Source organism: Nannobrachium achirus, assembly GCF_963921795.1.
Source record: "Nannobrachium achirus genome assembly, chromosome: 22".
In the NCBI taxonomy this organism is placed as follows: domain Eukaryota; kingdom Metazoa; phylum Chordata; class Actinopteri; order Myctophiformes; family Myctophidae; genus Nannobrachium; species Nannobrachium achirus.
This window is the reverse complement of record NC_137829.1, coordinates 6,700,259-6,713,778: the sequence shown is the minus strand read 5'-3', so window position 1 is coordinate 6,713,778 and position 13,520 is coordinate 6,700,259. Positions and strand designations below refer to the sequence as shown.

Here is a 13,520-nt window from a genome sequence, read left to right as displayed (position 1 = left end):
TCAGGGACCCCAAAATATTGTATCAGGGACCCCCCAGAAGCAAATATTTGAGTTACAAATGTTCACTATCATAAAGATGTATTCAAAGACTTGCCAAAAAAATATATATTTAAAACTTCACTGGTTAAAGCATTCAATAATTCTAGGCCTAAATGGGTTAACAAAATGGTCCATTTCTACAGTCAGAGTGGTAAATAACTCCAAGCAGGAAAAGTGACGCCATTCTAAATGCATTGCCCCGAGCCTTTACTCAGCAAATATCTCCAGCAGATATCTACAGATAGTCGTTCCTTGTACTGTAAATCACACCGTATCGGTGCCCTTTCCCCAGTGCATTCCTACATGCTCGCTTGGCAGCACGTTTGAGCTGGACACAGTGCTGGAAACTAAGCAGATTTACTCAAGTACTTTCACTTTAGTTGAGTATTTTGATATACTTTTATCTCTGAGGCAAATATTGTAGTTTTTAGTCCACTACAGTTATTTGATGGCTTTTGTTACTAGTAATTCATAATGGTATATTATAGGTTAAGCTACCCAGCCGCACATACAGTAATCAGTCCCACCTTAACCAGCTGCAACATTAAAGGATGTAAAGGTGGTTGCACACTGCTGCGTTTTTCGGGCCGAATATCGGGGTGAATTTCGGAGCGCGTGAATAAAAAAATCAACCTCACGTTATGTCAGTTACGTTTGCACACTGGCCCCCGTTTCGCGCACCACTCGGTCCCTTGCTCTGTCTATCTCTCTCTCTCTCCTTGCCCTGAAAAACGCATTTCGCATAGAAAAACGCAGCAGTGTGCAACCAGCTTTAGTGTGTATGTGGGGAAAATTATTTCCCGCTCTTTAGTATAATATCATTTCAGCTTGGGACTTGGTTAGGCCTGTGCAAAAAAATCGATTCACTATATTATCGTGATGTTAATGCTGGCGATTCAATTAATCGATTTTCAAAGTTCAGAATCGATTTTCCCGATTTTATTTATTTGTTAATGCTGGCGATTCAATTAATCGATTTTCAAAGTTCAGAATCGATTTTCCCGATTTTATTTATTTATTTTTTTAAGGCGAAATTAACCTGATGGTGAAATAACCACTTTCAGTCAGAGTAAGTACAGGTCCTAAAGGAACAGTTTTAGGTCATGAGGATGTCATGTTATGGCTAAAGCTAGCACAGTGCTGTAGGCCTGCAGCACAGCAATTTCTTTTTTTTTTCTTCTTTTTTTTATGACTGTTTTGTTCTGTGTTTTCTGGCATCTTGACCAGGAACATGTTGTTGTAATGTGGTACCACTGGCACTTTGGCTGAAATAAATGTCAGAAAGATTGACTGACTTTATTTGGCTGCATTGATTTGAAGTATATGATTCAACTTTTAATGTTTTATATTGTTTAGAATTGTTTTAAAATGTTTCAATATAAAAAAGCTGTAATTTTTGGGGAAAAATCGCAATAATCGTGATTCGAATCGCAAATCGCAGGAAAACGCAATAATCGTGATATAATCGAATCGTCAGCCTATGAATCGAAATCGAATCGAATCGGGAAAAAGTGAATCGCCACAGGCCTAGACTTGGTATACCTAACACTTAATGAAACAAAAACGATATTACTTTACACCACTTCAAAGTGATGAATATAATGCATTACCTTTCTGTTTAATGAGTACCTTTACATTTGGTACCGTAAGTATATTAAGCTTTGGTACTTTTACTCAAGTACAGTTGTGATTACAGCAGGGGTCTTCAACGTTTTCAGGTCAAGGACCCCTTAGTTGAGCGAGAGATGAAGCAGGGACCCCCACAACCTGTTCATAGATTCCATATAGTTTCATTGTTTGACAGCACAATCATCAGTGTATTTTGGATTCATGTCAATGTGAGTTTTCAGATATTTAACCACTTGAACCGTCAACACTTAATAAACTTTCACGCTGTACTTAGTCTGCTCTTTTTCCTCCTCTAGTCTACGCCAAACCTCTATGCCGAGAGCTTGTAGATCTGCTATTTTTGGCGAAAGTTCTCAGAATACAGACACTAGGGTTCAAGTGGTTATTATAAAAATTAGAAAAAAGGTTTCTACCTCACAGATATTTGGAAGACCCTCTGTAGAAACTCCGAGGACCTCCTGTTGAAGACCCCTGGATTACAGGACTTTAAAAGCAAAACATTTTGCTACCACCACTGACTGGGTGTGTGTGATTTATCAGGTGATCCAGAGGATATTCTACAATGTGAACCGGTCATGGACCGGCAGAATCACATGCTCCGAGCTCCGGAAAAGCAACTTCCTTCAGGTCGGACATCACTCTATAAAGTCTATAAAGTATACAGACAAACCCTCTCTTTGTGGTAGTTTTTAGTTTTTTCATACTGGTTCTCATCTGGTTATTTGTGTTGCGGCCATCCTCAGATTACACATTTAAAGGGCAAGACCACTTTGGTTACTCAGAAGGTGTTCAAGAAATCTAAAATAATTGCTCCATTGACTAGATATGGATCATTCAAAAAAGTAATTTTTATATAAAGTATATATAAAGTATAATACTTTACTCTGTACAGTAAAGAGGCTCTTTCAGCTCGTAAACAAACACAAAGCTGATTCTGACAATATAGAACATCACCAAACTATAGGTTACGACCGTAACCCCGGTTTTCGATAATATGAGAGAATACTCGCTATAGAGAGTATTTGAGTGAATATTTGAAGAAAAACCCGGTATTGTTTTTTAATTTCATAAGCTTCCAATCGATTTTACTATTTGACAATCCAAATCCACAGATCCAGTCCCGGTTTCTATAGGAAAATGACAGTACTAGGTTTTGTGATATTTTATTCTGTCGGAATCAGCTTTGTTTGCATTCATTTACGGGCTAAAAGAGTGACTTTTGAGAGCAGTTTCACCGTACAGTACAATGAGTAAGTCAATGAGGAGCATGTTTTTAATTATCAATTTCTAGTCAATGGAGCAATTATTTTTGATTTCTTGTCTACCTTTTGGAGTAACATTATGGCAAGGTAACTACACAACCCAAACTCTACCAATGTGGTCTATCCCTTTAAGTATAATTTTGTTGTCTTTTTCCTCATTTTTCTCAAGTTAATTTATTCATTGTTTTTGTTATTATTTTGTGTCTTTGTTTGTAGTTTTTCTTTTTTTTTTCATGCAGGGTACTCTGGGGGGGGAAGCATAATTTCTCTGTGATTGAGCACAATGGCCAGCTGCTCAGTCGGGAAATGGAACCATTAGTTTTCTAAAGTTAATGTCTTCCTCTCCTTCTGTTCTCTCCAGAATGTAGCCTTGCTGGAGCAAGAGGAAGATGTCAACCAGCTGACAGAGTTCTTCTCTTATGAACATTTCTACGTCATCTACTGCAAATTCTGGGAGCTGGATGCTGACCACGACCTCTACATAGACCAGAGAGACATGGCGCGACACAATGACCAAGGTACAGTGCACACACACACACCACACATGTCCATCCCACAATACACAACGACCCATATACCTATATACCCATACTGTATTGTCCATTTTGTTACATGTACACTTTCTATACGGTTACAAATCAATTGGTCTTTTCTCCCACTTTTAATCCATCTATACAGGTATTGAGCAATCCACACTCGTCTCCTCACTGGCACAAAAAAGCTCATGACCCTACTATTCATTTATGTGGTCTTGCGTGACTAGTGGTTCAAGTATCAAAAGTTAACTTTTGTAGCCACTTGCGACCAGCAACATTCTGTACCTTCCAGTGTTGCTTTAACCTCCACATAGTGCCAGATAAGTTGGGTTTACTGTATCAGGAGTTGGTGACAAGTAACTTGTCAGTCACTGCCAAGTATTTGAAATTTAATTGAGTAAACGCTTCACATAAAATTACCCAGCAGCTGTTGTCTTCTTCTATGCGACGATTCTCATTTATCTGCCAAGTGAGAAGGCTGAATCGAAAATAGGTATTTTTAGGGATGGTCCGATCAGGTTTTTTGGAACCGATCACCGAGCACCGATCACAAAAGTTTGATCACCCGATACCGATCAATCACCGATCCGATCAAGTTATTATTTATATATTATTTATATTTTCTAAATGTTAATGTTTTAACTTTAATTAATTAATTCACTCATGAATTCATTTATATATTTGCCTTATAGTTATTTACCAGCATTACTATGTATTTATTATCATAGCAGTAACTAATTATTCCTTCAGCACTGTGGAAATCAATACCCCAAAATGGCCTTAAGTGGGCATACTGAACGGCTGGTTGATCGGATGCACCGATCGGATCAGATCGGTGAATTTACCTTTTGATCTAAACCACCGATTATCGCCGATCACGCTTTGATCGGCCCGATCCGATCCATTGCCGATTGATCGGTAACATCTCTATTTTTAATACCATTAGGCCCAGGTCGAGTCCACACACAAGTACACACTTGGGAAAAGGGAAGTTTCTCTCCCACACACTCCACACCACATGTTCTTGGTTGATGGGTCCATGAGTGCAGCAGGGGAAATGAGACACAAGATCAATGGGAGAGCAGTGTATTATGCTCTGGCTGGGTGACGCCATGTCTGGCACAATTACTACCAGCGAGTGGCCAAAAATGATGAACAGAATATTTATGGTATTGTCAAGATAAAAACAGAGCTACATTTTGCAATGATGTTGGATTTATGATGTGTGACAACGGATGAAGGGCAGTCTGAGAGAGTTATACATTAAGCTGAAAGAGCCAGATACTTAAAAACATGGAATTCAAGTGCTTGTATCGTAAATGTTTTCTCTCCATTGTGTTTTCCAGCCATCTCTCACAAGATGATCGAAAGGATATTCTCAGGAACGGTAACGAGGTGAGTGACCAATGAACCTCCTTTTTAACCCATTTAGACTTGAGGTCGATTCTAAAAATGCCTTCTAGAGCCTGACCTAAGTTTTCAGAAATTACAAAACAATTATGTTGCTATATACTGTGTACATAACAACAACAACACGACAATGTGTTCCCGTCCTGAAGGGTAAAAACACAAAAAGGGGTTCCTGTTCCTTAACATCTACTGCCATTTAAATATGCCTTCTTTGGGATCTCCCCGCCAGAAGTCTCCATAGACTTCCATGTAATTTATAGTGCACAGATCATGCACGCCCATGCACAGATCATGCACCATGTTTGTGCAGTTTGTTCACAGCTTTCAAACAAAAAAATCCGATTGGAAATCCGTTCAGGCATTCTTGAGATAATAGCCATTATGTTTTACATGTTATGTAAGCAAAGATGGCTGCCCTTTATGAAAGATGGGGTTGTATGGGGGTGGAACATGCAAAATCGCGATTGAAATCATGTTTACTAGACTTTTTTTTTCCGTCATACTTGTCATAAGCAGAGTGGACCCATAAATATAACTCGTCAAACTAGTCATAAGCAGTGGATGAGTTAACAGTTCTACTGCCAGATTTATTATTTATTTATTGGGGCTGGTGCCAGCAAAAAGCAGCTTACCTTTGCGATGTTATAGAAAAAGATCTATTGAATATTTTCAAACGATTTATTTTTATTTGTATTTATTATATGTGTACTTTGGCCAAGCTGGCGGCAGAGGGCAGCCTTATGCAAAGAATAGATGTGGGTCGTTCAGAGCATAGAAATGCATAATCTAGATCAGGTCCACAGAGAACAGCCAGGAAGTGAATTGGACATCATTGATGTTTACGTGTGGTGGAGATTTGAAAGCAGCATTACGGGAGATGTTTTTACTGTACACACCTGCGCCACCCCTCATCAGCTTACTGTCATCAGACAAGGTAAAAGAACGAGCGTTCGTATTGGCAACGAGCTGGGTTCAAAATTGGGGCGAACGGAAACGTCCGAAGCGATAAAAGAGTTAATGGGTTGAACGAGTCACTCTAAAGCTTGGATAGTGAACAATGTTGAAAGTTAACATGGATCATCAACCTGCCTTGTGTTCCTTCAGGGACAGACGGGCGTACAAGGAGGGGCGTTTGAGTTATGCCGAATTTGTCTGGTTCCTCATCTCTGAGGAGGACAAGAGGTCCGATACCAGGTAAGCAAACATTGGGTTAACGACTTGATTATTAACTACTATCTCAATGTTGCTGAAAATGACAGATCTACAAGCTCACAACATGTTGTGAGCTTGTAGATCAGATTTGGCATAGAGGGGGGGAAAGAGCAGACCAGATACAGAGCCGACCCCAGTTAACTAAGTATTAGTTGACAGTATTCAAGGTTTAGGTCAGGGGTCGGCAACCCAAAATGTTGAAAGAGCCATATTGGACCAAAGAAACTAAAAACAAATCTGTCTGGAGCCGCAAAAAATTATAAAACCCTTATATATCGTTGTTGTCAGGTGGAAACCTTGTATGTCCAAACTTCGTTTTGTATTCATCATTTACAAAATGAACTAAGCTAGTGAAAACAGCCGACATACAAGCACACAACGCCTCGCATCGCGAGGCGTTGTGTGCTTGTAGATCTGCTGTTTTCACTACTTTTGTGCGTCAGTCTTGTATGATGACACAGGGCTTTACTTAAAAAAAACATACACATTTGAAACTTGGAGATACAAGGTTTCTGACTGACAGTGACAATATATTAAAAGTCTATAGCTATATCAGCCTACTGTCAAAATGACTAAGTAGGCTACAAATACATAATGAGCATTACATTTAATATTCTACACATTTTTACAGCATTGGAAAGCATTAAGAATGTTTGTGTCATGTTTGTCCTCCTACAGAAACCTTATTAAAACCAAAAAAATATATATTTTCCCCCCTATCTTTTTCCCTTAATTCATTTTTTAAAAAGCTCCAGGGAGCCACTAGGGTGGCGCTAAAGAGCCACATGCGGCTCTAGAGCCGCGGGTTGCTGACCCCCGGTTTAGGTGGTTAAAGCTGCTCTTTAATATACAGTAGTGTTTCTTTCCTCCTTTGGGTGGAAAGTATCTCCAAGATGTTGAGACATTAAGGACTCACACTCTCCCCGCCCGTCTCCCCTGTGTCTGTCCAGTATAGAGTACTGGTTCCGTTGCATGGACGTGGATGGAGATGGGGTGTTGAGCATGTACGAGCTGGAGTACTTCTACGAGGAGCAGTGCCAGAAGCTGGAGTCTATGGCCATCGAACCCCTGCCATTTGAGGACTGCCTCTGCCAAATGCTCGACCTCGTCAAGCCAGAGGTTGAAGGTCAGACCCGCTTAACATGTGTACACACTAGGGCTTTCACTTCAAGCATTTTTTACAGATCGACTAGTTGAAGCCACTGGTAGTCGACTAGTCGTTAACATATTATGTCATAATAAAGAGCGCTGTGGCACGGCTTTCACAGCAGCCAAGTTACCATGACAACGGATACTCACACACAAACCCCACGTGTGCAAGTCAGTGCAACAACAAGACCAGCATTTCACAATCGCCACATCCATTTGAGCTGCTACAGTAATAGAAAGCCATGCTTACTCACCAATAGCTGCTGTCTCTCGTAAACAAAGGACATATATCCATTTCCATGGTCGGCTAGCCAGGCTAGCTGGCTAGCTCGCTACACAACACAAACACTCCTCTGTCTTTTAATTACTTCTAATCAAACGAACGTGCGGAACGTCTGTCGGTCTGTTCGTTGTAGCAAGAACTGGCCTGTCCTCACTTGCTGCTATGATCGCGCTACGATGTTATACTGTTAAACAACTATATTCTGACTGTAGGACTAGTCTCACAACTCACTGCTGTGTGCAGACGCGACACGGAGCACTTTAGGTGAACTCTGGGTGAACTCCACTCCACTGTCTTTGGGAATATTAACCCCTCGGTGGGGAGATGCAGCAAGGTGTGTGTGTGACTGGATAATAATATTCCGTTTGTAATGGTTGTTAGACATAAAACAACTATAATCGAATTGAAATGAGTTTGCTAGGTCTTCATAAAAAAAGAAGAAAAAAAAAAATATATATTTTTTTTCGACTTTTCGACTAGTACCTACAAGACCGACTAGTGGTTATACTAGTCGACTAGTCAACTAGTCGACTAGTCGGTGAAAGCCCTAGTACACACACACACACACACACACACACACACACACACACACACACAGAGTTGGTGACAGTCACAGCACGTGTCCAGGGCCAGGCCTGATCATCCGCTTAGCAAATAGTAATCGATGAGAGATTGATTGATTGATTGATCTGTCCTGGCTGGCTCTGGATACTCGTACTCACTGTCGACAATCTCCTCCCTCCAGCATTTAGGCTTTGCCAGTATGCCGTCTATCTGGATGGCAGCAGAAAGAATCTGACCTTTTAGTGGAAGCAGTGACACGCCGTACCAGCCGAGTTATAAGCATGAAACACGAGACATAGCCGCACCTCTGCGGGGTATTTCAGGCCGACAGGGCCGACAGGGATATGGTTGAACACTTAGCCAAATCGAACCTGTGACATAGACATAGGCTGTGGACGGACAGGTGAAATAAGGGAATGCCCGTCATGAAGTTTATCCATTTTATATCCCCACTCCCAGGTAAGATCACACTGCGGGACCTGAAGAGATGCAAAATGGCCCACATCTTCTTTGACACATTCTTCAACATTGAGAAGTACCTGGATCACGAGCAGAGGGACCCCTTCTCTCTCATAAGGGTAATTAACAAGAAAAGATTCTGATAAGATATTTTGATGATAGATTTTTTTATGATTGACTAAAACTATTAGTCTGATTAACCATATAATCCGGTATTATACTTCATTGTACAATAGTAGTGTACAAAAATAGCAGAAATACCACATCTACAAGCTGGTTCGCGATGCGTTGTGAGTTTGTAGATAAGCACTTTTCACACACAAAAAAGGGTCTATAATTGTTCATTAATCATAATCGAGGCAAAAGTGTTAATTAATGGTGATACTGATTTGAAGTCATATGTTCACATCTGACATATTGTCTCTGCAACGTGCTTTGTTCTAAGGAGATGGAGGTGGAGCGCCAGGAGATGTCTGACTGGGAGAAGTACGCTGCAGAGGAGTATGACATCCTGGTGGCTGAGGAGGCTGCCGGCGGTGACCAGTACAATGACGGGTGAGACTTGATTTATGGTCAATTCTGAAATTGTGGAACACTTTTCTTTTTTTTTTACACAAAAGACAAAAGAAACGATCAATAACCGACTTTCAAAAATGGCAAACAGTAGATCTCTTGTAGCTTTATAGATCACTGTTTTTACACCACATTGTTGTTTGACAGTAAGTATAAAATAGGTCAGTAGGCCAAGTATAAAATGGGACTAAAATATACTGTATATATGTAATTTCTTCTCGATTATTTGTTTAAAAGCGCAGTAAGTGATATTGTTTTGCTAAAATAAGTGTTAATTAGCTACACTATATTCTGATAGCAATCATTGCTGTTGAGTGTCTCTCCCGCTCTTTAGTAAACCGAAAATCCATGTTACCAATTTTATCTAAACAGGAGAGAGAACCCATACAGTGTACACATACAGTATGAAGTGAAATTGCAAAGTCATGACACAAAGTGAGCAGACAAAGTTATACCATTAGAACACAATATAAATAGAAGTTGGTAAATGGGTGTACTCTCCTATTTGACTTAAATTGACAACCCACCTGAAAATGTATTTTCTGTTCATTAAAGAGCTGGAGAGACGGAAGACTCCTGTTATTGAACAAACACTATACAGAATATAGAGATTTAACCTTTTAACAAAAAACTTTTGTTTAAACATTTCTCTTACACTACATTTAATCGAAAAGGTGATCGATAGAATAGTCTCTAAGAAGATAATCGATAGTTGCAACCCTAGTCCAGTGATAGATGAAGCCATTGACAGCGATGCTATGTGGTGCTTTTAAGAACACCACTGACTCCTAATGACAGACTGTTCACACGGGCAGGTAAGGAGACATAGGGTTACCAGCAGTGGCTAAACTTTGGACCTCTTCCCCTCTCTCCCTATGTTTGCCAAAGGTTTAAACCCACTCCTAGCCTCTGCCCCACTGTCTGCTCTGAACTTATGACCTATTATATGATGATGGGAAGAATCGGCATCCCAGGAGCTGGGAGTCTGTTCAGAACTGGACAGACACTTTCTTTGTTTCCCCTACAGTGGAGCAACCCTTGCCCCCTCTCATCTCAAACAGAGTAGACCATGTAGCTCAAGCTAGTTTCAAGATTTTCATACCCTACTGAAAGGAGCAGGATCAATAGCCTCCTCAAAAATCTTAACACACTGCAGTATGTTTTGGTATGTCCTTTAATGCAAAGCTTTTGTCTGTTACAAATGTCTCTCAGTCCTTGAACATTACGTGGTCTGCTGGAAGTTTTTATATGATCCATCACTAACGTATTGTTTCCTATCCGCTTCCTTGGTTTAAAATCAATGATTTTTTGTTGTCTCACTCTCCATCATTGATCTGTTTGTCTGTACAGGTACGAGAACCCTTTGAGCCCCATAGGGCAGCACATCTCCAGTGAGCAGGATTTGAGGAGCAAGAAGCACTTCTTTGAGTTCCCCAGTCCACACTGCAACCTGGACGACTATGAATACAAGGATGACTATGAATGACCTTCCTCCAAGTTTTTAAAAACGTAATCACGACCTTGCTCTGCGACGGACATAACACATACGGCAGAGCTAAGGCAGTTGAACGCCACCAAGCCTCAGTCAGCGCTACACAGGTTTCAGGTTAAGTTCCCATTCAGTCAGTGAGACAGGAGGACACACGTGTCCAGGAGCAAACTTGCTCTCTAGCCAGAATGACACCCTAATCAGAGATCGGGCAATGGGGGGCATCTGGGTAAAGTTCCTTCTCACCACAGCGGAGATTGGGTTTTCATTCCTCCGTGCCGGGCGCTCTAATGAACACAATTGGCCATGTTTGCGGGTGGAAAGCCGGCAGGAGGGTGGCTGCACTAGTGATTCCTACAGGTTGGTAGGCTGCCTGTTCAGCAAGGAGCAGAACTGGGATGAATAGAGTGTTCCTCTGCACGCTTTTTAGGACAAGACTGACAGATTTTCTTCAATTCGGACATTTGTAGATCTGTCTTTGTCCACTGGATGCTCCGTATTTAATGGTCTTGCAACTCCATAAATGTTCAAATTCATCGAATCGGGCTGCTAGTGTTCCGTAATATTCAATTTTGTTGCAATTAAGAGGTGAATAGAAGCAGCTGCCAACTGTATCAGAGGCGATGTGGTTGTCGACACCCTTTCTAGATCAACAGTTAAGTCTTAGGGGTTGGCGGTGATAGGGACTATAAACATTGGAGGAATTTCAATGACTAAAATGGGGGGGATGGGGGGTGGAAATGGCCTTCAATCTACCCGAGCATAATGCTCACACATCACACTGATTACAGGGATGGAGGTTGTGCAGTCTGAGCACTAGTTCGAACACTGGCTGGAAGCTGCTAGGTTGAACTGGGCCAATGCTACTTTCATACAACACGCTAGAGCTCATTCAGGTACAGTAGTACCGTATTTTCCGGACTATAAGGCGCACCGGACTATAAGGCGCACTGTCAATGAATGGTCTATTTTCGAACTGTTTTCATATATAAGGCGCATAGACGCTACCGTTGCGTTATGCATCCAACAGATGGAGCTGTGCTAAAGGGAATGTCAATGTCAATGAATGATCCATATATATAAGGCGCACTGGACTATAAGGCGCACTGTAGTTTTTTGAGAAAATTAAAGGCTTTTAAGTGCGCCTTATAGTCCGGAAAATACGGTACATGTGTATTATTAGACAGCCATCATGTTAATTTGAATTAACATTTGGGTATCTTGGCTAATCTGACATTCCAGATAATAATAGTACTCTGCAAGAATGTAAATACTGCCATGGTTTGATTGAAGGAGACCGCTGGAGAATACTGAAAGTGCCAAACTAGACACAGTTGACCTGCTGTATATGTACACACACACCCACACCACACCACACCACACCACACACACACACTGTAAAGTTGGCCACACACAAAGTGTCTGTTTTGTTTTTTGTTCATTTATAGAACCTTCTATTTTGCAAGATATAAACTTCAGTTTGAGAAATGGTTTTATATAAATTGAGATATTTATTAATAGATGTAAATATGTATTTTGCGCTTGCTGTGTTGTAAATTAATTGGCCAATTTTCTTTTTCTATCTGACAAGTTTTACAAGAAAGATGGAACCAATTTTTAAATGTTTTGTTTTGTTCAAATAAATGGTGACGAAGAGCTATAAAGATATATATATAATGTCATTATTTGTAGGGTCTGGATAGATATCCATTGTCTGAAAGAAGTCACTTTTGCAAATATTGCAAATCCACACATCTTGTTACTTTCAGCGAGCACCACGGTTGTACGCCATAAGTATAGATGAGGTTTAGCTCAACACTGAACTTATAATTTGATGACCAATAAGTACTTCCCTTTTCAACATTACTCATAGCCCTGTTATGCATAATAATGTATACCAAACATAGCAACTCTACAAGCTCACAATGTGCCATGAAGTGTAGAGAGCTTGTAGATCGACTATTACCACTGGACACTGTCATACAATAAGTACAAATCAGACTTTAGAAGCCTGTAAGTGCAATAATGTTGTACAGCTAAATGCATGTAGTGTCTTGACGAGTCTTGTTTGAACCTTTATTTTCAAAACTAGGTAAACCAGCATTTGAGATGCTAGAATTAGAAAACGCAATAGTCATGGATCATTCCTGATCTCATGTAGTGTTCAGATGACTAGTATGTATTTATACATTTGGTGTATGGACATTAGGAACCAATATAAATGGATAAGTCATTTTCTTTTAATTATTTTAAATTGTGGCAACTATGCAAGATGAAGCTTGCTTTGGCATATGACTCTAATATTAAAGACTGAATACCAAAGAACCAAATAACAAAAAGGAAATGTAATTTAAATGTACACCCAATAAATAACTATTTGAATGCAAATACTGGTAATCTCAGAGTGCAGTTTTATTCAAGTTTTACCTAATTATGGGTCCAGTTTATCTTAAAGAAAACACTACACACTTTGGGTCAAATGCAAATTCAGCACTTTCAATTATTTACCACAATGTTCCATGTAATACATTTCAAAATAACTGTAGAGTTTCAACTATTTGTTTACATGATCATAAGCTTGCATCTGTAATAAGAGGTCAGAGCACATGAATTGCATTAGCAACGCTGCTGCCCTAACATGACCAAATTAAATTCAGACCACATACTCTTACAAAATAACACATGCAGCATTCTCCAAGCTGGGGATGATGACTAGTCCGGTAATGTCTACACAGAAGAGCTGACAACCAGATGACAGGAAGGCAGCAGTCTTCTCTACATTCCAAGACACTGTCCAGTCCCTTGGATATGCTGTTCAGGTTCTGAATACCAGAGAGCCAAATTATGAAAAGGAATTATCCTTTAAATGTACACCCAATAAATAATATCCATATTTGAATGCAAATACTTGTAAG

The 13,520-nt window shown here is 40.1% G+C and overlaps 1 protein-coding gene across 1 annotated transcript in view; it reads left to right on the top strand.

Moving 5' to 3' along the window:
• The window catches only part of ppp2r3b (protein phosphatase 2, regulatory subunit B'', beta), a 32,940-nt gene extending 21,421 nt beyond the window's left edge, over positions 1-11,519 (top strand). The window contains exons 7-14 of the mRNA XM_080753203.1: positions 2,209-2,295; positions 3,292-3,448; positions 4,813-4,861; positions 5,981-6,070; positions 7,039-7,214; positions 8,544-8,662; positions 8,989-9,098; positions 10,467-11,519. Coding sequence (XP_080609329.1) covers positions 2,209-2,295; positions 3,292-3,448; positions 4,813-4,861; positions 5,981-6,070; positions 7,039-7,214; positions 8,544-8,662; positions 8,989-9,098; positions 10,467-10,602 — 924 coding nt within the window. The 3' untranslated portion in view covers positions 10,603-11,519. The remainder of the gene's footprint in view (positions 1-2,208; positions 2,296-3,291; positions 3,449-4,812; positions 4,862-5,980; positions 6,071-7,038; positions 7,215-8,543; positions 8,663-8,988; positions 9,099-10,466) is intronic.
• The last annotated feature ends 2,001 nt before the right edge of the window (positions 11,520-13,520 follow it).